Source organism: Lytechinus variegatus, chromosome 7, assembly GCF_018143015.1.
Source record: "Lytechinus variegatus isolate NC3 chromosome 7, Lvar_3.0, whole genome shotgun sequence".
Classification (NCBI taxonomy): domain Eukaryota; kingdom Metazoa; phylum Echinodermata; class Echinoidea; order Temnopleuroida; family Toxopneustidae; genus Lytechinus; species Lytechinus variegatus.
The window spans coordinates 3,884,352-3,911,123 of NC_054746.1; the positions used below are offsets into that span (position 1 = coordinate 3,884,352).

General features: G+C 35.3%; 1 protein-coding gene across 5 annotated transcripts in view; it reads left to right on the forward strand.

Moving 5' to 3' along the window:
- Positions 1 to 26,772, forward strand: part of LOC121418240 (tubulin polyglutamylase TTLL5-like) — a 116,283-nt gene that overhangs the window by 38,169 nt on the left and 51,342 nt on the right. For 4 of the 5 annotated variants that reach the window (XM_041611992.1, XM_041611989.1, XM_041611994.1 and 1 more), the window contains 8 exons: positions 1,030 to 1,516; positions 2,540 to 2,660; positions 4,611 to 4,757; positions 5,938 to 6,062; positions 6,433 to 6,770; positions 10,079 to 10,150; positions 22,916 to 23,143; positions 23,693 to 23,764. In XM_041611992.1, coding sequence (XP_041467926.1) covers positions 1,030 to 1,516; positions 2,540 to 2,660; positions 4,611 to 4,757; positions 5,938 to 6,062; positions 6,433 to 6,770; positions 10,079 to 10,150; positions 22,916 to 23,143; positions 23,693 to 23,764 — 1,590 coding nt within the window. The remainder of the gene's footprint in view (positions 1 to 1,029; positions 1,517 to 2,539; positions 2,661 to 4,610; positions 4,758 to 5,937; positions 6,063 to 6,432; positions 6,771 to 10,078; positions 10,151 to 22,915; positions 23,144 to 23,692; positions 23,765 to 26,772) is intronic. The other variant, XM_041611993.1, reaches the window with a different exon arrangement.

The following is a 26,772-nucleotide window of genomic DNA, read 5'->3' on the forward strand; positions in this document are numbered from 1 at the left end:
ATGATGATGGTGATGTGATGATAATGATGATGGTGATGATGATGCTGATGATGATGATGATGATGATGATGATGATGATGATGATGATGATGATGACGATGGTGATGATGATGATGGTGATGATGATGATGATGATGATGATGATGACGATGGTGATGATGATGATGGTGATGATGATGGTGATGATGATGATGATGATGATGATGATGATGGTGATGATGATGATGATGATGATGATGATGATGATGATGATGATGATGATGATGACGATGGTGATGGTGATGATGATGATGATGATGGTGATGATGATGATGATGATGATGATGGTGATGATGATGGTGATGATGGTGATGATGATGGTGATGATGGTGATGATGATGATGATGATGATGATGGTGATGATGATGATGATGATGATGATGATGATGATGATGATGATGATGATGATGACGATGGTGATGGTGATGATGATGATGATGATGATGATGGTGATGATGATGATGATGATGATGACGATGGTGATGATGATGATGGTGATGATGATGATGATGATGATGATGATGATGATGGTGATGGTGATGATGATGATGATGATGATGATGATGACGATGGTGATGATGATGATGATGATACATTGATGGAATATTTGAGGGAGATGTGGTGAGCCACGTTTCTGTGATAACAATTTTCAGACTTCTTATCAGTAGCACATCCAGGATTTTTTTGACAACCAAAATAAGGGAAGTCCATCTCACCAGCATTTTGTATACACTTTTCTTTCGGCTTAATAAAACAAGGTCTTCCACTTAATCCACCATGGTCTTGTCACTATCTTGAGAATTAGATAAATCACTGGTATGTTTTTCATGATTTTGAAGTCTTGATTTTCATTTCATTGTTACAATTGTATACAAAAATCTAATCGTAATTGTTTTGCACATATCTAATCATACTTTTGAAAGAAAAAGTGTTTAGGTCAGTGCTCACATTTGCTTTGACAACTTTCAATTTGATTTCCTTCCCTTTCAGCACCAAACCCCAGGACTGCAGTTCCGAGCAAAATTGAGGTGAAGTCAGAACCCTTACCATCCAGGACACCTCTTGCCCAGGGCAAACTGGACTCACGGCCCCAAACAGGACAAAACAAAAACCCTGTAAAGCAAACTGAACCCACTGGCCAACAAACTCATAGCACAAATGCTGCAGTAGCTTCACATCAACCACCACCATCATCAAAACAAACCTCTGGTACATCGCAAGTTAATATGAACGATACAAAGGGTGTAGATAGAGGAGGAGGTGGTGGTGAAGGGACAGGTATAACTGGATCATCTGCTAATGGGGTGCAAGGTAAACCCCCCGTTGGACCCAGTCAGGGATCAGGAGGGGTGAAAACAGAGAACAATATTGGAGCTAGGATGGTTCTAGAGGTACAGAAACCAAAAGGACCGACTAAAGAAGAGATCCGAGAGATGGTGAATGTCCCTGATATCTTGGACAGGGGCGGTGATTTAAGGTAACTTTAAATCTATTTTCCTATTCTTAAAATGTTGTTTGATCAAGGTGGAAAAATTCCAGACCTGCCAACCAGTACGATGTTAGTCGTATCAGTACGATTTCTCAATAAGAATACAGGTTCTTTCAAGCATTTTTTACGATCTACATACATTTAATTTTTGGCGTTCCACATCATTTGTAGCATACCTGACATTCCATGGTCTATGTAACACTCAAAAGGCGACGGCACACCTTACGAATGGTCTGCGGCCCGAATAAAAGAATAAAATGTCATAGAATTTGATGCTAATATTGAGACTTGTCAATGAACGTAGTATTGTATCATTATATGAATGTTTTTTTTTAATAATTATGTTATAGTAGTTTTCAAAATCACCACTGCTGCTATATTGAATTGCGCGATGCAGGTGAGACTGCCAGAGGTGCTCCACTTGTTGAAACATTGGTTCACATTGGTTTTAAGAGTACTTTTGCGAGAAATAATGAAAAAGACATTCTGAGAATGCCACTTTTACACTGTAAACCTGTGGTTATACCACTTTCAGACAGCAAAACTTTTTTTTCCAGTATCGCAATGCGAACCAATGTATTTAGTCAATTTGCTAGATTTATATCATAAAATACAGTTTTGGGGGTTAAAGAATCAAATTTTTCTTTTTCAGAGTTTGGCAGGTTGGATATTGACTGATATTCTAAAGTATCTTTTATCAAGGTATTGAATGTTGTACTATGTAAGCTTTACCTCTTTTATTAGTACACTACTTTATCAAGGAAAAAAAATACTATTCTGTTATACAAATGTCCGGACCTGTTCAGATCCATCTTTATTTTTATTTTGTCTGTAGTATCCAGGACATATAGTAATCACCTAGTTGTATAATTTGGCCCATGTAGTAAGGTGATAACTGGACTTATTCAGGTTTTATGACAATGAACTCAGATTACCAGTAAGAGTGCTATTTGATGTTTGTGTATCATCACAATACATAACATAATGTTTAATTGATTCTTGCCTGTATAGCAAGCTGCAAGCCAGAAATGCCTTTGCTACCTACCTCCTGAGAGTTCAACAGAGATTACTCGCCGAAACAAGCAAACCACCAGAGAAACTAGACGAGACAGACCAACATGATGAACAAATGGTAAGTGAATTATACTTATCATTTCCAGTTTCTTATTAAAATACAGCCATTTCAGACCTGCCAACCAGTACATTTTAGGCATATTTAGTACATTTTTGTAACTAAAATATGGCAGTACGTTTTTTCTTTAAATGATAACTTTTTTTTACAAAATCGTAATTTATTGAGAAAAATCATCTCTATTTCAAAACAACGTACACAAATATGGTTATTAGATCAATGTAATTTCAGGTAACGTTTTTTTTTTCAATAATTTTTTTTTAAACCAGGGTGAGATATACACATGTTTCAATGTTTTTTTTTTCATCTGCAAGAGAAATGCGCATTTTAGCTAGCATGCAACTTGAACGCCGCGATGAGCGAGTGCGCCAAGCATTTTATTATGAAATACACTTTTTTGGGGAAAAATACATTTTTTTTATCACAGAATACAGTTTTTCATTCCCAGAGGTTGGCAGGTCTGCCATTTTGCCAGAATGTCTTGTTTGCTTGTCAAATTCATAATGCCACAGTCTCATTGGCACAACTCTACAAACCAACAAAAGCTATTGCATTATTACAGATGACATTCTGTCTGGTGTTTGTTTCGTTGGTGTAACTGTATCATAATGCATGGAAACCCCTTTTCTCACATAGTTGTTGTCTCACCTGCGAAGCAGAGTGAGACTATAGGCGCCGCTTTTCCGACGGCGGCGGCGGCGGCGTCAACATCAAATCTTAACCTGAGGTTAAGTTTTTGAAATGACGTCATAACTTAGAAAGTATATGGACCTAGTTAATAAAACTTGGCCATAAGGTCAATCAAGTATTACTGAACATCCTATTAGAGTTTCATGTCACATGACCAAGGTCAAAGGTCATTTAGGGTCAATGAACTTAGACCATGTTGGAGGGATCAACATCGAAATCTTAACCTGAGGTTAAGTTTTTGAAATGTCATCATAACTTAGAAAATATATGGACCTAGTTCATGAAACTTGGACATAAGGTTAATCAAGTATCGCTGAACATCCTGCACGAGTTTCACGTCACATGACCAAGGTCAAAGGTCATTTAGGGTCAATGAACTTTGGCCGAATTGCAGATATCTGTTGAATTCCCATCATAACTTTGAAAGTTTATGGATCTGATTCATGAAACTTGGACATAATAGTAATCAAGCATCACTGAACATTTTGTGCAAGTTTCAGGTCTCATGATTAAGGTCAAAGGTCATTTAGGGTCAATGAACTTTGGCCGAATGGGGGTATCTGTTGAATTACCATCATAACTTTGAAAGTTTATTGGTCTAGTTCATTAAACTTGGACATTATAGTAATCAAGTATCTCTGAACATCCTGTGCGCGTTTCAGGTCACATGACCAAGGTCAAAGGTCAATGAACTTTGGCCGAACTGGGTGTATCTGTTGAATTACCATCATAACTTTGAAAGTTTATGGATCTGATTCATGAAACTTGTACATAAGAGTAATCAAGTATCACTAACATCCTGTGCGAGTTTCAGGTCACATGATCAAGGTCACAGGTCATGTAAGGTCAATGAACTTTGGCCATGTTGGGGTTTTTGTTGAATAACCATCATATCTCTGTAAGTTTATTGGTCTAGTTCATAAAAAGTGGACATAAGAGTAACCATGTATCGCTGAACATCTTGTGCGAGTTAGAGTAGTATTCAAAGTCAGCACTGCTGCTATATTGAACCGTGTGATGCAGGTGAGACGGCCAGAGGCATTCCACTTGTTCATTTTAACGTGTCCAGTGGAATGGTATTGGGAGTCATCTTCTATTATTGAACGTTATTATTCTTCGACAACTAATTTTACTTTTTTACTTTGTCCAGTGGAACTATCTTCGCCTTTATCTCTCCAATCCTTAAGCATTGCTATTCTGTCTGAATCTACCATCTTATCCTTTGAAACCCATGCTATTCATTCCTTGCATATATCATAGGATCTTGTGTTGCGATTCCTGAAGAGGGCAGCAAGCAATCTTCAACAGCAATTCAAAGTGATAGTGCCTAGTAGAAAGCTTCCCATTCACGACAGGAGAAGAATCCTTGCAAAGCAACTAGTGGATTTTGTCCAGATATATAGCAAGGTTGGTATCAAGCAACGTCTGAAAGTTTTGATGTGAAGAGAATGAATCATCTTAGAGGATTCATGGTACATTATGTATTCTTTTTCTTTAAACGTCAAGTCCACCCCAGAAAAATGTTGATTTGAATAAATAAAGAAAAATCAAACTAGCATAACGCTGAAAATTTCTTCAAAATCGGATGTAAAATAGGAAAATTATGACATTTCAAAGTTTTACTTATTGTTCACAAGTCCAGGTCACAGTTACATATTTTCATCTTACCCTTCTGCAATCCTTGTAAACATGATAAATTCAGTTTAACTTAACCTAGGCCCATATAATTTGGTGTGTATGATACTAGCATAGATCCCAGCAATTCTATTGATTTTGAGGTCAGAAGGTCAGAGTTGAAGTCGCCACCTTCTGTATTTCTTACTTGACCAATAACTCAATTTTCGTGTTACAGGCAGGTGTATTATGTGCTCCCCTTAGCGACAATCTTGTTGTGATTTGGAAATGAATAGGGAATTGACAAGGCACTGTAATCAAATACATATGATGGTTCAATCTATTCATAGGACAAGTCCATCCGAACAAAAAGTGGATTTGAATAAAAGAGAAAAATCCAACAAGCACAACACAGAAAATTTCATCAAAATCGGATGTAAAATAAGAAAGTTATGACCTTCTTAAGTTTCGCTTAATTTCACAAAATAGTTATATTCACATCCTGGTCAGTATGCAAATGAGGGATTTGATGCCATCACTCACTATTTCTTTTGTATTTCATTATTTGAAATATGATATATTGTAATTTTCTCCTCATTTTTTTTTTTCGCCGTGAACATGTGAAATTACCATTGTTTAACATTTTATGTTTTAGTCAAGTTGGTCTTTATTGTCAAATCTGTAAAAATTGAAGTGTTGTATAATTCAAACAATAAAAAACAAGAAATAGTGAGTGAGGGACATCATCGATTCTCTCATTTGCATGTGGCTAAATTGTGCAAATAACTATTATGTGAAAATTAAGCGAAACTTCATAATAACTGTCTTATTTTACATCCAATTTTGATGAAATTTTCAGCATTATGCTTGTCTGATTTTTCTGTACTGATTCAAATCAACATTTTTCTGAGATGGACTTGACCTTTTGATAAAACTAATTATATTTCCTATTTTATCATTGATGAACCTGTAGGAAACAGATGAAATGGAGAGTAAGAAACCTAAGAAGATCGTCAAACCTCACAATCATCATCAGTTTGAAGAGGAAGATGAGAGCATTGATGACAATAGGTTCTCTCATTTTGTTGGAGTGGCCAAGTAAGTATTATAGAATGGATGAGATAATCCTTGTAATCTGATTGGTTGAGAGCTATGCTAGATTTTTTACTGGCTGCATGGGGGAAAAATGATAATTTTTCTTTTAAAAAAAATAGAGAAACTTAAATTTGAAGAAAAAAAACCAAACCTTTTTGCATACCTTGTATTAATTTGAAGCTTGGAAATTTTCTTTTGTTAGAACCTTGTCCGATATCCTGTAATTTGGTGCAAATTTCTTATCCCTATAGTCAGTGTGTATGCCAGAAGAATAACAACAAGTTATATATCTTGGATATAGGTTTATTACAAATTAAATACATTGAATTTTCAGTGATGGCTAATACTGTTTTACATATTTCTTTGATGACAGCGAGAATGAGTTGGAAGAACTCCTTACGACGTACACCAAACAGAACAAATCAGCCAGCATCTTCCTCGGAACCAGTACCAGCAATCCTAAATCGATATCAGAGATGATGTCACAACCTACCTCGGTCAACAATGCCAACCATCAACATCACAATAACCATCAACATCACAATAACCATCAACATCACCAGCAGCAGGTTCAGCAACATCATCATCATCACAGGCATGGTAGCAATGCAGGACCGGCACTGTTGCATCGGCGGTCAAGTTCTACAGAGAATTTACATACTACCAGTCACAAGGGTAGTGGAGCTGCTGGAGATACAGCGAAAGATACAAGTAAGTCAAATATTTCATTATCAATTCAAACACCACTAAAACACAGATGAAAATTTGAGCATTTTGTTACTTTCTTTTCTTCATTAACTTCTGATTATTAGTAATATGTGCTGTTGCACCAAGAACAAGAATGTGTATACTCACTTTGCTAGCAAATTTAAAGGTGAAGGCATGGATGAAGATTATGATATGACAGTAAAGGTGGACGTAAAGTTGAATTTGAAGATGTGTTCTGAAGCATTAAGTTTATTTTGAAATATTCTTAACCGTTTTTTGTTTTTTGTGGGGTGTTTTTTTTTATAAAGGGGCAGTCAAGGAGAATGAAACCATGGGGACAACTCAGCTTGTGTGAAAAAAGAAAAATCAAAGAAACCAATGAAAGTTTGAGAAAAATTGAGCAAATAAGATAAGTTATGAACATTTTAATATGGACATCTCCCCATTCTAAATCTATGATGTCACACTTGTACAACTTTTATACTTTATTTTACGTTTAAGTATTGTCTCACCTGCGTAGCAGAGTGAGACTATAGGCTCCCCTTTTCCGACGGCGGCAACAGCGTCAACATCAAATCTTAACCAAAGGTTAAGTTTTTGAAATGACACTGACAGCATAACTTAGAAAGTATATTGACGTAGTTCATGAAACTTTGACATTAGGTTAATCAAGTATTACTGAACATCCAGCCTGAGTTTCAGGTCACATGACAAAGGTCATTTAGGGTCAATGAACATAGATCATGTTGGGGAATCAACATCAAAATCTTAACCTATGGTTAAGTTTTTGTTTAATTTCATCATAACTTCAAAAATGAATATTTGTTGAATAACCATCATAACTCTGAAAGTGTATAGATCTAGTTCATAAAACTTGGACAATAAGAGTAATCAAGTATCACTGAACATCTCATACAAGTTTCAGGTCACATGACCAAAGTCAAAGATCATTTAAGGTTATTGAACTTTGGCCATTTTGGAGGTAATTATTAGATTGCTGTCATAAGATTCAAAGTTTAGATACAGTTTATAAAATGTGGATATAGGGGTAAGCAAGTATCATTTGACAAGTCTTAGGTCACATGATCAAGGTCAAATGTCATTTAGGGTCAATGAACGTAGTATCAGTATATGAATGGTGTTTTTTGTGAATATTTGTTTTATAGTAGTAGCTTTCAAAGTCAGCACTGCTGCTATATTGAATCACGTAATGCAGATGAGACGGCCAGAGGCTTGTTACTTTCATTAAGTCTATCCAGAGGTCAGATGGTTTTTCATGGGAGGACATAGAGAGGTTTTGTAAATATATCATGAACAGAAAATTTGTACTAGCATTATAAATGGTGTAAAATAAAATGTTTTGGGGTGTAATTTCATTGTACAAATTTGAGAGTTATACTTCTATGACATCACAAATCTCGGTGGCATTGCCAATGGAAGGATGTTATTATTATTTGTTTGGCGTCACCTGTGCCTGGGAGGTGAAAAGCAAACTGAATTACCGTGACCGGCAGGTCTCTCCTTCCGATATAACTGATTGGGGGGAATGCAGGTGGACCACTACACCGGGGTTTCCCCCTACTCTTATACAAATAGTGCAATGGGTTCTTAACGTGCAAAGGTGGTGACTCTCCTCTACAAGGGGCCTCCTTTTAACGTCCTATCCAAGGGACGGAGTGTTTTCTATTGTAACATAGCCTGCATCTATGAAACATGGGAGAGACGTTTATACACAACGCACTGGCTTTAGTCACACGCCCGGGTGGACTCGAACCCACGATCTTCGGTTCGACGGGCAGACGTGTTACTGACTGAGCCAACACCTCTCTCTTTGATTAATGATTGAGAAGTTCAAATGCTCATAACTTTCCTATTGTTTTTTCCAAATTATCCCCACACTTTCATTGATATTATTTCTTGTTTTTCCGCTTTCGTACAACCCAACTTTTTAAAATGGTTTCATGCTAAAACTGATGGGGGAATCCCTAAAAATATTGATGAAATTTCTTATTTCACATCTTTACATCCATGCATTTCCCATTTTTTGTCCAAATTTCTATGAAAGTATTTTGATTTACGTCAAAACTTCCAAGAAAGGGTTTGATTCTTAAACTAAAAGATTATTTTCTTCAGGTGATGTTAGACTACTAACGTGAAACATCAATGTATACATGTGGTACTCAAATGAAACTTACAGGAACGGATTCGGGTGAAAATAACAACGTGTCATGTTATTGGCATGAAATTTCATTTTCTGCTGATGGATAATTCAAGAATAAGTTACAGAATGATTTAAAAAAAAAACTTATTTATCATAGCTTTTTGGCGCCTTTTCTCAACAATGTTGACAGAAAGCATGTGCGATGTCTTTTTTATATATTTTTCATTATCTAAAGAAATATTATTTTTAATTGATGCTGTTTTTTTTTGTATTAAAGCAATAAGTAACCCTCCAAGTCTTACAAAGATTATCACTAATCTTTTGCTTCTTTTTTTATCATCTTTGTATAAAATCACTTGTCTAGTATGCAATGTGGAAGAAATGTAAGGTTACAGTCTATGTACGAAACTTTTTAACATAAAAGCAGAAATCTTTAAGGGGGTGTTGCAAGAAAATATTTGCAATCAATCGCAAATATTCTGTTGCAATTTTACAGTTAATTGATCACTTTTAACTTTTAGCAAATCAGATTACACTCCTTGTTTCATGGAGCAGATTAGCAATCAATTGCAAATTTGCAATTGATTGCATGGCATATGCTTGATTTTGGGAACAAAAATTTACTTGCAATTGATCGCAATTTTCTTGCAACGCCCTAGAAGGTAGTTGTTTGAAGAGCCTTATTTCTTAAAATTATAACATTTTGGAGAGGGATTATTGATTCTTATGAGCAAAATTCAAACCTTCGGAAAGAATCAACCAATGAAATAAAATAGTCACTTTACTTTTGTAATAGCCAATTGAAATGATGATATTGTACAGTATAATTTAAATGATTGAATGAATCTTTGCCAGAACTTTAGACAACCTATTTATTTCAATCATAGTAACCATGACAATATAATGTATAGAAGTAACATAAGAACAGATTTCTTAAATTCAGAAAGATATGAAAGAAAATGAGACTGAAAAAAAAGGTTACTTGTATGAAGGAATAGTCATCTAAAATGTATTACTTTTTATGCACAAGTAAAACAAAAAATAAAGGAAGTCATAAAGTATACTTGAAGATATCGTACTGGATATTTTGAAAATTGTCATGTGAATGTTAGAATGCTAGTAGATGTTTATTTGCTTGGATGTATTTTAGATTTCAGCTCAATCCCAGCTAAGCATGGTATCCACTCAGCTAAAGCTCTTCAACACTACTATGCTGCAGCAGGTTAGCTTCTTTATATAAACATCATCATGCACTCAAAAAGTTTTTTTTTCCATCTTTCATCTCATGCACATCACATTACCATAAAGTACTACTAAATCATATTCATTATAAGTGGGGCATTGTGGCCCAGTGGATAAGTCTTCTGACTTTGAAACAGACGGTCATGGGTTCGAATCCCAGCCATGGCGTAATTTCCTTCAGCAAGAAATTTATCCACATTTTGCTGCACTCGACCCAGGTGAGGTGAATGGGTACCCGGCAGGATTAATTCCTTGAATGCATGAGCGCTGGAAGGCAGCTCAAGCTAAAGCCGGGGTAATAATAATAATTTATAAAAAACACCCCTCGGAATAGAATATTTCTAGATAGATGGCGCGATATAAATAATATTATTATCTTCAAAAACAAGTGTTAAGGGATGTAATTACAATGCCCAATATTAACTATCTCATTCAAGGGTGCCAGCATTAACGACGGTACATGTATGTATTTGCCGTTGTGCCATATTTAGGTAACCTGAAATTAATATAGTTAGTAACAACAGACTGGGAAAAGGTTATTAGCTTGCGTAAAGTTCACAGATCAATTCAAATTTTATTTTCGTATTGATTGTGATATTTGGATATGATACAGATAAATTACTAACATTTATCACCATGATGATGGACCATCTTTAAAATGAGATTAATGAAGAATGCATTTAACGATGCTTTGTTTTATTACATCCCTCAATCATTATATTATACACAGTAATTATTTTTTCATTCATATATTTAAAAAAAATACTATATTAATGGAATATGTAACATCCCTTGCCCCAAGTAGAGATAATATTCTTGGCTGTCGGTCATTGTAAAATGCACTTCTTTGTAATTTTTTTTTCCAGTAATCTCAGTATCCATTTCCTTTCTTTATAGTGCTATACATATTAAGCAATCCCTTCATCCTGTAAAAATTTTGGGTTTTTTCTTCACACTAAACTTCAAAACTTGTTTTTCAAAACTGCCTATTTTTAGATTAAGCTTTCATAGATGGATGCAAAAATAGAGAAATAATTTACATAAAGTGTGAGAGGTCCCTTATTAATAAAAGTAGAGTAAGTCCTGAGTTTGTTGAAGTTGGAGTCAGTTAATTTGACTCAGGGACATGTATGATATGCAAATTCTTCTGAACTTTTCCCCATTCACTTTAGCAAGCAAAATCAGTTGTATGTTATTTCCTAATAATTACCGATCTTAAATGCTCTATGACAATCATTGTTGCAAATATAAATGGTGATTCATTTGAAGAAAAAAATTATATTATACCAAATTTGATTAAATGTTATTCCTTGAGTTCTTATGACTGCTCACAAGATAAATCACAAAATTCCTAATTCATGTGTTACTGATTATTATTTGAGTTATTAAAATTATGATATAAAAAGAAACCTTTTTTTTAAAGGGTAAGTTCATCCTGAAGAAAACTTTGTTGTGAAAATAGCAGAAAAAGTAGTAAAAAATATTGGTGAAGGTTTGAGGAAAATCCGTTAAAGAGTAAGAAAGTTATTAGAGTTCAAAATTTTGGATTTGTGACGTCATAAACGAGCAGCTGCCCCATGTGTTATGTAATATAAAATGTATGAATTTCAAATTTTGTATGGTTCCTGATGACTTAATTTTCTTTTCATGATCGGGTATGAAATGATTTGTCTAATTTGTCTATTGATATACAAAAGTTAGAGTGAAACCATTTTCAATTTTATGAGAAAATGACATTTCATTGATTTTTTACCATTCGCTATGTAGGAATGCTACTCGCATATGACGTCACAAATCAAATAATTGAAATTCTAATAACTTTTTAATTATTTGATGAATTTTTCTCAAACCTTCTGCAATATTTTTTATTATTTTTTTTTGCTATTTTTACAATAAACTTTTGTCAGGGTGAACTTCCCCTTTAAATACTATCAAGCTTCTGTTAAAACATCACTTTAATTCCCTGTTCAAAGTTCATTGAGTACCATCCACTAGCAATATGAAGTTTGGTGCATTTTATGTAAAAGTTTGGATTACACTTGCTGTTATTAAAACCTACATATTATTTTCTATAAATACAGTCAGGAGTATGAGGCAATTCACAGTCACAATACCAAGTGTTTAGCTACAGATGTAAAAAAAGCCACATTAAATTCATTTCATCTTTTGGAATTCATTTGTGCTACTGCTTCATGTGTTTTACCTTCCATTCTGCTGTGAAGTCGTGATCATATATGTGCATGGATTCCCACAAGATAAAGGCTAATGACACCTTACGATTGGTCTGCGACCCGATTTCAGAATAAAATGTAATAGAATTTGATGGTAATATTGAGACTTTGAATATCTTACTGTGTAATGTTCTAAATCATCGTACGAATACCTATGTTCAAATTTTTTACTATGCTATCATCTTTCTTAGAATAAAAGGAAATTTAATATCTAGTCATAATGACGTCATAGCAGTCATGCGATTGGCTTCAATTTGAAACTAATTTGGCCTTTACTCCAAAATAAAGTCTTTCAATCTTTCAAAATGGTTATATTTAGTATTTTTTCAATTAATTTTAACCTCAAGTAAAATGATATGTTCCATTCACATTTTCAGAAAATGAACAAAATGCGATTTGTTCGAAAATCGGATCGCGGACAATCGTAAGTTGTGCGGTGGCCTTATAAGAGTTACAAATAACAAGTACTTCAAACAACATCTGTTATTGTTTTTGTTATTCTTCAAATAATGGTAAAACTATTATGTTATCATCCACATACTTCTTTATGCGCCACCCATATTTATCCTTTAATTATTCATTTCATTTGAATACATTAAAGATTTAATTGATGTGTTATGTAGGGAAAAGTATTCGATTTTGAAGTGTATCTGTCTGTTTAACCTTGAGTCACTTGAGGTATATTTTTTTCTTCTGACTCTTGCCTGTTGTCTTCTATGGGATTCTTACTAGGGGTTATGCTTCATATCTAAGGGTTGTTTTTCTGTCATTATGTTGTGTGTTGATATGTGATATGCCAGTAAACCTGGGTCCCGTAACACAAAGGTTAAGGCCTGGTCACACCGCCCGAGCGTCGTTGGAGCGGTAGCGAGCGGTGATGATTTTTATTCTCTCCGCTCCACAACTGCTCCAACAACGCTCGGGCGGTGTGACCATGCCTTAATAGCGATTAATAGTACGCTTGATTTTTACAATTGATTGTGTATTGTAGTCAATGGAAATCAATCGTAGAAAAGTGTTTTCTACGATCATTGCTAAGCTTTGTGTTATGGGCCCCTGGTCAATTTTTGATTTCATTGGGCAATGGGGTTCCTCCATGATATTTTGCATGTATACATTTATGTCAGCAATTTTGTCGAAAAGTAAGGAAGGTGGTGAGTGCAATACTTTGCCATCCCTTTTCAACCTAATGAGGGTTTAGATCTAGGTTTAAACAGTGGATCACACAGGATGGCTACAGAAGCTGTTCCGTGCTTACCATGATTTTTACCTTGCACTTACCTCACAAACCAGCTTTGTCCTTTGTGCCAAGAGCATTTAGATATACAGTGGACAAGGGTCTACACATGGTAACCGTCAAGTAAATGCGAGCTAACAAAACGGTATAAGATTTTTTTTAACCGTGATAGCTGTAAGATTTATTCTTGGTTTTAAAAGGAGGCTTAGATGGGATAATGATTTATCTTTCTGTATTGCCAAGCAGCTGGCTAAGATTGAATCTATGTACGTGCATTGTCTGCTTTCTGAAGTCCCTTGTTAACCATAATCAACATTCTCCATAAATCACTTTGAAAGAATGTACAAGGAGAAGAAGAAGAGAGAGAATAGAAAGGAAGGATATGAAAGATGTAAATTGGAGTGGAGACGTCTTCACAAGTATGAACTTGCTCTGATTTGACAGAGTTTTCTTTGTACCCTAATATGCTCATTTCTGTTGCAGACTTAATAAGGCCACTCCAGTGGAGTTTATATTAGTTGATTCATTTTTTTTCATTGTATGTGTGCGTATGTTTCAAAAATTTGGGTTTTTTTTTCTTCTCTACCAAGATTTATTTTTCAAGATTGAGTCTCAAATAAGTTGGAAATTTGATCTAGACTAGAAATTGATTGACACATTCCTTCAATTTGGAAAAATTCTTTGTTTTGGAAATGTAAACATCACCAGAATGTAATATAGCCTGATCAGACTAGTTTTACTATCTTGCCTGCATAGTAGAGTGAGACTATAGGCCGCTTTTCTGACGACAAAGGTGACATCAATATTTATATTTTAACGATAGTTAAAGTTTGAAATGTCATCATAACTTAGAAAGTATCCCGGAGGGGCCACTTACATTGACGAGTGGATACCATGCGCGACCAAAAAAACACGTAAAAAGGATGTCTTTTTCACGATAGGGCACGTTACGTACGTAACGTGATAAGGGTGTCAAAAACACAAAAATAATGAAAAAAGGGTATCTATTTCGCTAGGAAAATTACGTGTTTAGGGTCGAATTTGCGGGGATGATAAAACAAAATTAAAATGTTTTATAAAGGATGTCCTTTTTGCCCCAACACTTCGTGTTTAGAGTCCGATTTGCGCGAGGTGTAGAAGATGGGGTCGTACTAAACCAAATAAGGTAAAGCCGACGACCGAAGGACCCGTAAAAACATTCCTGTACTTGTTTAGGGGTTCATTTCAGGGAATATTTGCCAAGAGTATATCGTTTTGTTTCCAATACTTGTTAAGGGTAGGGTTTCACACGCCAATACTTGTTAAGGGGTGCATTTTCAGAATATGGAAATTACGTGTTTAGGGTGCTTTTCGAGACCCCATGGTCGCGCATGGTATCCACTTGTAAATGGAAGTGGCCCCACCTGGGAAAGTATATGGGCCTATTTCATGAAACTTGGACATAACAGCACTGGCTCTGTTGTCATATTATCCTTTGTTTTTTTGTTTTCAAAGTCAACATTGCTGTAATAATGAATCAGGTAATGCAGGCGAGACTGACGGGCATTCCAACTGTATATGTTTTTCAAATTAGTTATCTCCTCTTATCTCAAATATCAGGGAATTGTCTTATGAAGCAAATAGTCAGTGATTTCCAGAAATTAATTTGTTCTAAGCCAATGGGATGCAAGGATTTCAGTAGCTTGTAACAATTGTCAGTAAAAATCACCACTTGCTTCATGAAATGCTCTGACACAGAAGTAGGGGAAAAATACATGGGATGCGGTAAGAGTATTGTGTCTACATATATGTCAAGAATATTGACCTTGTAAACACAAGAAAGGATAAACAACATTCCTAATGAGTTCCTCCAACCAACATCTGCCCACTATGTGCAGTTTTCGGATGTCATAGAGGCTGTTCTCACTACGTTCCTAAAACTAGTTTAAAGAAAACTAGTTTAGTGGAAACTAGTTTAACACGTAGTGAGAACGGTGAAAGCGGTCTTGGAAGCGATCTTCCAAACCTGTTTGGAAAGCCACCTCGCGATGTAGTTATCAAGATCGCTTTGCCTCGTTAAACTGGTTTTAGCATAAGTGAAGACACAACCGTTCTTCGGGAAGCGATCTTCGCACATTTTGAGCACGCTATAGGTGTAGAATGCCTATGCTGCGGTTTCGAATTTCGCGCGAAACGTGTCGCCCCACTGAGAGCATTTCCATAGCAACAAGAGCGCTTTACGTGAAGTGATTTTGAAAACCACTTTCGTGTGATCAAGTGGGAACGCTAGCAAAGCGATCTTCCGAAGTGGTTTCCTGAATTGGTTTTCAGTAAACTAGTTTTAGAAAGCGTAATGAGAACGGCCTCATATTGAATTTATAGTAGACCTACATATTGATTAACGGTGCAGCCACACCAACGAATCTTACTCCCAATCAAGCAAAGCTATTACATTATTTATGATGACATATTATCAGTCAGTATGGACTTGGGTTTCATCGGTGTGCCTGCAGTCAGAGAAACGAATGATAGATTTGTGTCAGTGAATGGGGTGAAGTAATGCTTCCAAATCCTAAATAGCAAATTGTGCAGTTGGGAGTGTGGAATATGTATAATGATATATATCTTCATGTGTGAAAAGTGAATTTGGCTCGGTATGCCAAGGTTGTGCCATTAGACATTCCCCGACAGTTTATAGATAGTATTTATACCTACAGTGAGAATTACATGTAGACGTGACAGGCTGCGTGTGGTATAGATTTATGTCTATAAAGTCAATAGGAAAAAAAAGTGAAAAATAAAAAAGTGCTAAAAAGTACACCCCGCAATTTGCAAGCCTGAAGACTCCAAGTTTTGGATTAGAGACTTGGTTTTCAATCTTGAGTTCCCAAACAAGACAATATTGTACAATGTACCCTAAAATGAAGAATTACCAAACTAAATTTATGTTTGACTTGTGTTATGGCTTGATGGAGAGTCATTTTATCCCTTAGGTTATTTACAACAGGAATACATCCTTTTCATTTGAATTTAATGCAAGAAATACATTTGTTGCTTATTCAATAGGGGAAAGGTGTAGTCATAGTGTATTGGAAAGAGGCTTATATTGCTCTACAAAGTTCAGTGACTTTTAAATTCTTTAAAAGCTTATTGTTTGCAAAAAATTAAGAATCTTGTTCAATTCACTTTCAAGTTTTCTTTTATTTGGAAAATAGTGGAGAGTGGATAATGCCATTGTCCTTAACTGACTTCAAATAATCTTGTTAGAATGTGATTTGTTTATAAGTAGACGTCCTGAATATGTATTTCAAGTTGGTAATATGGTGGCCACCTGTTCAGTGACTTATTCCAGTGTGTTCATGGTGAGATTTGAACTTGTAAACCTTACTTTAAACCCCAAGGCAGTTGATAAAACAATCCACATCACTCCCAACTGGTACACCACAGTCACAACTGCAAAGCCGATTCCTGCCCAACCAAATCTATGACCCTGTTTCCAATGATATACCACTGGTTGGTTAGGAATCAGTATCATAGGTGTGACTGGGGCAGTTGCTTTCAATTGTGAATAGAATCATGAAATTGGGATCAAATTTGTGTAGTTTCGGAATAATCAACAGTGAGTTTGAACTTCAATTACTTGGGTGTCTTGTAACCTAAATACATGTAGGGCATTTCTTGTAAGAGAGGAAAGTGTTTCTCTGAAATTGCATTGGATAGAATCATGAAGGCAAATTAGATTACAAGTACAAACATGTGTGAGCAGTAATGGCTTCATATGAAATATCACACTCTGTTTTACAAAAACTCAAACTTCTTTTTTTTTGCCTATGATAAAAAAAAAAACATTTTGTAGCAGTGTTGAAATTAAAATGTGAAGTATTATGAAACTTTCATGATTTTAAAAAGCCTTACATATAAGTAGCAAGAAAATTATGCCTTTGAAAACCATATAGCACTGGTAAATGTTAATGTGTAATGTCAGTTACCAATAAGTAAAAAATGTTCAAATCAAAGAAAAGGAATTAAGAAAAAGAAAAAGCTTTTTCATTGAAATGTTCCAATGTTCCATCCACATCAAGCTCACTTTCATGTGAAGCCCTGCACAGAAGATACAATGCAATGATTCCACACATTTGACTTCCATGTGTTATCTCTATGGCAAATATACCAGCATGGTCATGGAAAAATTATCATAGCCCCCAAAAGACAAAAACAAATTATTTAATATTTTGACACATCTTAACCTAGTAATGAAGGTATATACATGTTCAAATTATTACTCTTCTCAGAGACATGATATATTTCAATTTTACTGAATACCCTGAAATTGCATGTCTCTTTTGCGTAACGTCAGTTTCCGACACATTTTTGCTTGCTGATGCGTAACGAATGTGGTTACATTGAAAAACTTAGTATCAGAGTATACAGCAAGGTTCACTTTATTAATTCTATCAAAAGCAAACTCCCATCATTTGTTGTTTTAGAGATACACACAATGAAAGGTGTGTAAAATTGTGCCGTGTAACGTCAGCGTGAACATGCCCATAGGATCATATTATAAAGGCTTTTACTCCATTTGACATTTACCAAATAGACACCCACATATTTCCAACTACAAATCTCTGTTGTTCATGGTTAAGTCATCCAACAGCAATTGAAACTAATTAGTAGCATAGAAACAAATCAACCTGCTGAGAACAGTAAAGGTGTGATTAGTTTGGAATGAATAACTGTTGAAAGTTGTGTTTGTAAGGTAGGGTATATCACATACTGTTTCTTTTGATCCATTTAAAGATAAATTCCAGTATTGGTAACGATCTCAAAATGACTTTTTACAGAATCTAATATAATGACCACCCAAGTGTCTGTTTGTATGAATAAAAAATATGTGCCAAAGGATTCTGGAAGAAATTGTGTAATTGCTGAGAAATAAGCAAAATAAGCGCATATTCGGTCACTTCCGTCGGGTCTTTATTCCAGCAATAAGAATACACTGTCCCACGTGTGCCTATCTGTGTCGGTGATCTTTAGTGTGAACATTTTTCAGCGTAGATTTGAAGATTTCACAAAGTTCAGTTTATGTAACTGTACCAGATCTAGATCCTCGATGATATAATGACAATTAAGCCTGGTTTTACAGACTTTCTCATGAATTCAGTGTTTACTGCAACTACTGGAATTTCTCTTTAACCAAATCCACCCACATCTTTATTGCTATTTGTTATTGACATAAAATTCTAATTCATCTTGTAATGATGCATTTTATTGGTACCCGTGGTTCTGTAATTAAGTATATTGTTGTGAACAACAAAATGTGAAATGTTAATATTTGTTAAGAGTCATGCTTAGTACCATTTAGAGATATACTATTTTGTTATGTGCATTCTTTATTAGTTTTCTGTGGCATATTTATAGACATTTCATGAAGCACCAGACCTATTCCACCCACGTATTAACCTTCCGAAACCATTAAGAGTCTCTCATCAATTTCATTAATTAGTCAAAGAAATTAAATCATAAGAATATCTGGTGCACCTGTAACCACGGACAAACATTTTTGAGAAGTGAAGAGCATAGGATTCCAAGGCTGGTTCATTCATAAAAACCTGCTCTAGCATGAAGCTAGTCAGTCTTGCAAGCATTCGCCAGCAGTCAATTGAATCAAGCAGGCGTAGCCACTGTCTCCCCCGCCTTTCTACTATCACGGTCCCATTCTCACTGATGAAGTTTTAGCGCTGTATCAAAGAAAATGTCATGACTCATCACTCCAATCTGTCACTCGTCTGTAGGTGGTTTCAAACCACCTCGATCATAAGAATCCCCGTTAAATTACAAGAAAGTTTTTTAGGCTAAAAAATACCCATTAATTATTTCTGCATTCACACCGCCCTGAAATCTACGCTTCGGGATAGGTTCCTGAAGTTATGAGCATGCGCAGTATGGTCTGATAAGCAAGCTAGGCGTGAGATTCAAAATCACTAGCTCAGCAGCTACCCACGGCGCCCGCGCCCAGCTAAGGGCCAACTCCACACTGAGCTAAAAGTTGCCGTAAATTGGTTTCACATTGCCGAAATACCTGCGACCTTGGAAAATCCCCATGAAAGTTTTCGTAATTTGACAAGTACCTACTATTTTTTCTTTCGGGGAGATTACGTGTAATTTGCTGTCACATTGCCAATATTACCTGGTATTTTCTGATCGGGTAAATTACCCAATCAGAAAATACCTGAAATTGACGAACTTTGAGGCGGTCTGAAACCACCTTTTGTGTCCTTTTTGTTGCCTGAGACTTGCTATATCATATCAATCCTTGTCACATGGAGTTGGATTCTAACAGTGCCATTTGTAAAATGTCATGCATGCAATTTATCATGCAATTTATGTGGGGAAAAAATCAATAAACCGTTAAATGAAGGGATTAACATAAATTACAGAGAATACGTTATCAAATGGTTGAAAGGAAAGCTGAATATGATTTACCTTGACATTTTGAAAAGTTGTATTGAATACATGTAACATTAGGTATATGAAAAGGGTCTGTTTTCAGCCTGAAAGCTTAAAGATAAATGAAAGTAGTTGCAGTAAACAATGATTTCACAAGAAAGTCAGTAAAACCAAGGTTAAGTATTACTATAAGATCATGGATCTAGATCTGGTACAGATACATAAACTGAACTTTGTGAAATCTACGCTGAAAAATGTTTACATTGAAGATCACCAACACAGATAAGCGCACGTGAGACAGAGTATTATTATTGCTTTGAATGTCGGCCCGACGCTTGACCCGAACCCCGTGCTTATTTGCTGATTTCTCAGCTATTACACAATTTCTTCCAGAATCCATTGGCACATATTTTTTATTTTTACAAACAGACATTTTGTTGTTCATTTCATTGGATTTTGTACGAACTCGTTTTGAAATCGTTACCACAACTGGCATTTATCTTTAAGTCGCATCTCCGGGGGGGGGGGGCACTTACATTGATGAGTGGATACCATGCGCGACCAAAAAAACATGTAAAAAGGATGTCTTTTTCACGATAGGGCACGTTACGTACATCATGTAATAAGAGTGTCAAAAACACAAAAATGAAAAAGGGTATCTATTTCGCTAGGAAAATTACGTGTTTAGGGTCGAATTTGCGGGGATGATAAAACAAAATTAAGATGTTTTATAAAGGATGTCCTTTTTGCCCCAACACTTCGTGTTTAGAGTCCGATTTGCGCGAGGTGTAGAAGGTGGGGTTGTACTAAACCAATGAGGTAAAGCAGACGACCGAATGACCCGTAACAATAAAACATTCCTGTACTTGTTTAGGGGTTCATTTCAGGGAATATCTGCCAAGAGTATCGTTTTGTTTCCAATACTTGTTAAGGGTAGGGTTTCACACGCCAATACTTGTTAAGGGGTGCATTTTCAGAATATGGAAATTATGTGTTTAGGGTGCTTTTAAGACCCCATGGTCACGCATGGTATCAACTCGTGAATGGAAGGCCCCCCCCCCCCCATCGCATCTATGCCAAAGGATACCTTCATGGTACAATGGTACATTCATTGTGATAAGTCTCATCCTGTTGAATGGAGTTTACAATTATGGTAACTTTACCATCCAATGGCAACTACCATAAATAAATACTCGACTGACAGTGAAAGTCAGAGATTTCAATGAAGGTACCATATAACAGCATAATGGTAACTAGTAATGCTAATGCATATGATGCGGCTATGGTTGATACGGGTCTGACCGCCGAGAGAGCATTTCATGAAGACTTCTGTCTGTAATTTTTCACTGTTTAGCTCTCTGCCAATCAGATGCAAGGATATACAGTAGCTTATAACATTTGTCAGTGAAAATCAATGTCCAATCTGTTCATGAAACGTTCCCCGGTTCTCCCGGAAGTTCGTCAAGACTTCGAATCAATAGAGGGAGGGAGAAACGGGGAAATGGATTAATGTATCTTTTTTTTTCATTTTCTACATGTATGTTGACAAGATCTCCTTGAGCCCAAAATAAAGGCATGCTTGGGAACTAGTCAATAAGAATGGCAGTGTGAACACCCTTTGTTTTCAGAAACCCATTCATGTAAGATACACAACTTCATATCCAGCATTGACAGACCTGCGAACCAGTACGTTTCTGGCGTATTTAGTACGTTTTTGCAACCAAAATACGGCAATACGTTTTTTTCTTTAAAAAATGTTTTTGTGAAAAAAATGAAAATAAACAAAATATATATTTTTTTTTCTTTACACAATCGTTATTTGAGAAAAATCGTAACTACATGTCTCTATTTCACAAAACTTACACAAATATGGCTATTAAGATCAATGTAATTTCAGGTAACTTGGGGGTTTTTTTTCAATCATTTTGTTAAACCAGGGTGAGACATACACATGTTTCTATCTTGTTTTTTTCATCTGCAAGAGCAGTGCGCATTTTTGCGATGAGCGAGTGCGCCAAGCATTTTATTATGAAATACACTTTTTTGGGGGAAAATGCTGTTTTTTTCATCACAGAATACAATTTTTCATTCCCGGAGGTTGGCAGGTCTGCATTGAGGATCTACTCAATGGCAGTGTGAACACCCTTTGTTATCAGATGCCCATTCATGCACTTCATATCCAGCATTGAGTCATCCAAGTCATTACATCTGTCTTTCTTTTCTTATTAAAGGACAAGTCCACCCCAACAAAAACTTGATTTGAATAAAAACAGAAAAATTCCACAAGCATAACACTGAAAATTTCATCAAAATGGGATGTAAAATAAGAAAGTTATGGCATTTTAAAGCTTCGCTTCATTTCACAAAACAGTTATGTGCACATCTCGGTCGGTGTGCAAATGAGGAACCGATGACATCACTCACTATTTCTTTTTTCTTTTATTATGAAATATGAAATATTTTTATTTTATCATCATTGTCATGTGAAATGAGGTTTCATTCCTATCTGAACACGTGGAATTCCATTATTTTAACATTTTGTGCTTCAGGCAAGGAGGTCCTCATTGTGAAATTCATACAAATTCATAAAATTGAAATATTGAATAATTCAAACAATAAAAAAACAAAAGAAATAGTGAGTTACATTATCGACTCTCTCATTTGGATGTAACTGGCTCGTTCATTGAACTATTTTGTTGAAAATAAGCGAAACTTTGAAACGTTATAACTTTCTTATTTTACATCCAATTTTGATGAATTTTCAGCATTGTGCTTGTCTGATTTTTCTCTGTTGATTCAAATCAACAATTTTCTGAGGTGGACTTTACCTTTAATTCATCTCATTTCACAGGTGCCAGCAATACTGCTACCACCGGCGATGGACACCACTACCAGCAGCCGCAGCATCATCCCATGACGTCATCACAACCATCTTCATCACTCCCCAAACGCCCCCACTCATCCACGCCCAACACCGCTGAGGCTCGATACGCATCGTCAGCAGACGGTGCCGTACAGGTCTACAGCTCGAGGTATAATCGCCAGCGACCGTACTCTGCCAAAGCTGGATTCGATTCAGGTACTCATCCTTTTCATTTCATTCCATTTCATTTTCTTCCTAGAGAAAGAAAAAAAAAATGCTCAATTTAAATGATGACTGTGATAAAATTGATAAAATTGTGATAAAATTAGCTACCTTTTAAAATGAGATGGGTTATAATGTGCATTTTAAAGTCAGATCGATCTAAGAGTTATGGAAATATTATTAAAGACCAAGCATTGCCTAATATCTATCATTTACACAGACATAACATTTTTTAATGACAATATTGATATATAATCAGATACTTGTATTGTGTAATATATTGGATATTCCTCTATTAAAACAATATTTTTCCATGGCTACAAAATAACTTCTCTAAATTTATAAATATAAAAGCTGTTGCTCTCTTTAGACATGATTATTTTGTAATTATCCAATAAAGATACTAAAGTGACCCAGATTATATGTACCTTAAGATGTTATTTCCCCTGTATGCAATCACTAGAAGCATGCCACCCCCCCCCCCCCATTTCAAGCAGCTTGTAATGCATGAGCACCCCACCCTACCTTAACCTTGTATTTCAGGGGATGGTAGATCTTCACTGGGGAGACCCAACTCTGCTGTTGTCTACAGAGACTCTTCGGGAGGACAAATAGGTATTGCATTTTTCTTTCTCATTTCTGTCAAGTTTAACCTGAGATTCGTGTTCTATGGTCAGTTTTGGGTCACCTTGTCCTTAAAGGAAAATGAAACCTTTGGAACAGGAATGCTTGTGTAAAAAGAGAAAAGTCAAAGAAACAGATCAATAAAACGTAGAGAAAAATCAGAAAATAATGAGAAAGTTATGAGCATTTGAATATTGGGATCTATCACTAATGCTATGGAGATCCTCCTATTGGAATGCGACGAAGATGTGTGACGTCACTTGGGAAACAACTCTCCCATTACTTTAGTATCTATTCAACTTAAACTGCCTCTTTTATCACATCTATCAGATCATGTATTCTTTCTAAAAGAGGGCATGTAATACAGATTTTCAAAGAATACATTATGGATAAAGAGTTTGTATCACCATAAGAGAGAGCAAAAAGAGACGATTTGGGGGTATTTCATACTCCATGAAAGGGAAAGTTGTTCACATGTGACATCACACATCTCTGTTGCATTGCCAATGGGAGGATCTCCATAGCATTAGTGATTGCAATATTCAAATGCTCATAACTTTCTCATTATTTGTCTGATTTTTCTCAAACTTATTTTGTTCTTCTTTGATTTGTCTTTTCCACACATTTAAGCTTGTTTGTTCCAAAGGTTTCATTCCTCTTTAATGTCTCTTTTCTCTGTGTTTAGTTTTCATCTTCTCTCTTTTGTCTCTCTGTATTTTTATCTATTTGCTCCTAATCTCTCTTTCTCTATCACACACCCATGTACACCACTTCTCCTTGCCTTCAGTCTACACAAATTGGCATATAGTTTTATATTGAATGCACTTTTCTGTATTATGTAATAATGTCTTTTATCTTGATGCTTTAAGGTAATATAAATGTAATATAATTAGAGAGATGTCAGAGTAAAGAAAAAAAATTGCTTTGAATAATTTTGTTGGGGCGTCGACTTTCATCTTTCGACTCTCATCTTTCAATCTGAGGGACGTGGATTTGATTCCCAGCCATGGCGCGTTTTCCTACAGCAAGGAATTTACCAAAAAAGCTATTATTATTCCTGATTATACAGTGATTTCTGAGTGTGTGATTTGTCATATGATCTACACAAAATTAGCATAGGAGTGCTTACATGTAAGTTCATTTTCAGTCAATATTCTTTGAACAATTCTCATTTTTATTGTCGGACAAACTATGATTGAACGCGTGTAAGTCATCTCTAGGAATCATATTTGGCAATTCCTACTTTAAAGAGAAATGCCGGTAGTTCCAGTAAACACTGATTTCATGAGAAAGTCTGTAAAACCAGGCTTAATTGTCAGAATATCATCGAGGATCTAGATCTGGTACAGTTACGTAAACTGAACTTTGTGAAATCTTGAAATCTACGCTGAAAAATGTTCACACTGAAGATCACCAACACAGATAGGCACACGTGGGACAGTGTATTGATTGTTGCTGGAATAAAGACCCGACGGAAGTGACCGAATCCGCGCTTATTTTTACTTATTTCTCAGCAATTACACAATTTCTTCCAGAATCCTTTGGCATATATTTTTTATTCATATATATTCATTATATTAGATTCTATAAAAAGTCATTTTGAGATCGTTACCAAAACTGGAATTTATCTTTAAATATGGGGTGCTGGCTCTGCACAGTTACTGTCGGGGCCCCACGATCAATTGGGCATAAAGAATTTTAAAAGTATTTTTATTTTAGACAATAAAATATACATTTTTTTCCTACCCTCCCATTCTTACCTTCAAATGCAGATATTGACCATAGACGTATGTATAAAAGTAGGCTCTTTTACAAATTCACAAATGCTTGTTTGTCATGTGTGCATGCTGCAAATTATTGAAAAACAACGCTAAGCAACATTTTATTAAAAGAAATATAGAATAGTATATAAGTTTGTGCAATGTGATATTAGGCTTTTGAACTAGGTTTATATAGTTAATAAAAAGATTAATTATGTATGGTAGTTATTGATTATATTCATTACTAAAAGTCAAAATTATCCAAAACATTGTTTTTTATATGTTTTATTGGGTCAACACAGACAAAGTATAAACAAAAGTAACAAATCAAACATAATTAAACTATACCAAGTAATCATAGCATCATTAGGAAAAAAACAAAAATATATAAATGATGATAATTAAAAGAATAAAGAAAAGAAAATAAAAAACATTGTTTCATTGTATCCAGTGTATTTTCAATACATGTATCAACTATTAAATTATATGGTTAAGAGTTCATTTCAGTTGTAGAATAACAGGAAAATAATGAAATATTGGGGCTTACTCCATACATGTTAAAGTGATTGGTTTGACTTTTAAAAAATCTGAGCTAGAAGGTCACACTTGTCACCTGTGTCTGTGATATGTTCCGAAAATGAAGCCCAGAAAAAAATGCGTTCGAAAATGATTATTTAGTGCTTCAAAAATTGAAATATAAAGTGACCGGAAACACCATCTTAATTTCATCCCATACACTTATGTGTACTATTCAGGTGTCTATAAGACGCCTATTTACAAAATCAGGGTTTGCCTTTTAGTTTTAGCTTTTCATTCTCAATAATGGTTGTTTTCAGGGTTTATTAGTTCTAATACATGCACTTGTACACATGTTTCATCTTGGTTTGAGAATTTTTTAAATCGGCTGCTCACAAAGTTAAACAATACCTTTAAAACTTACCCAATGTTGCAGATTTAGGCTGTAAGTTGTGAAAATTAGCGCCATAAAATCAAAATAATGTTTTTCCTGGTACTGTTTACGCAGGCTGTGGGTATTACCATATGAATAAATACTGAAGGATTATTGCGTGAATTGGTAGTTTATGATATGGTTTGGATTTGCTTAGAATGAACACATGAAACAAGTCACACAAATATTGGATTTTTATTTAAAGGGCAAGTCCACCTCAACAAAAAGTTGATTTTAATAAGGAGCAATTTGTCAAAATCAGATGTCAAATAAGAAAGTGATATTTTGAA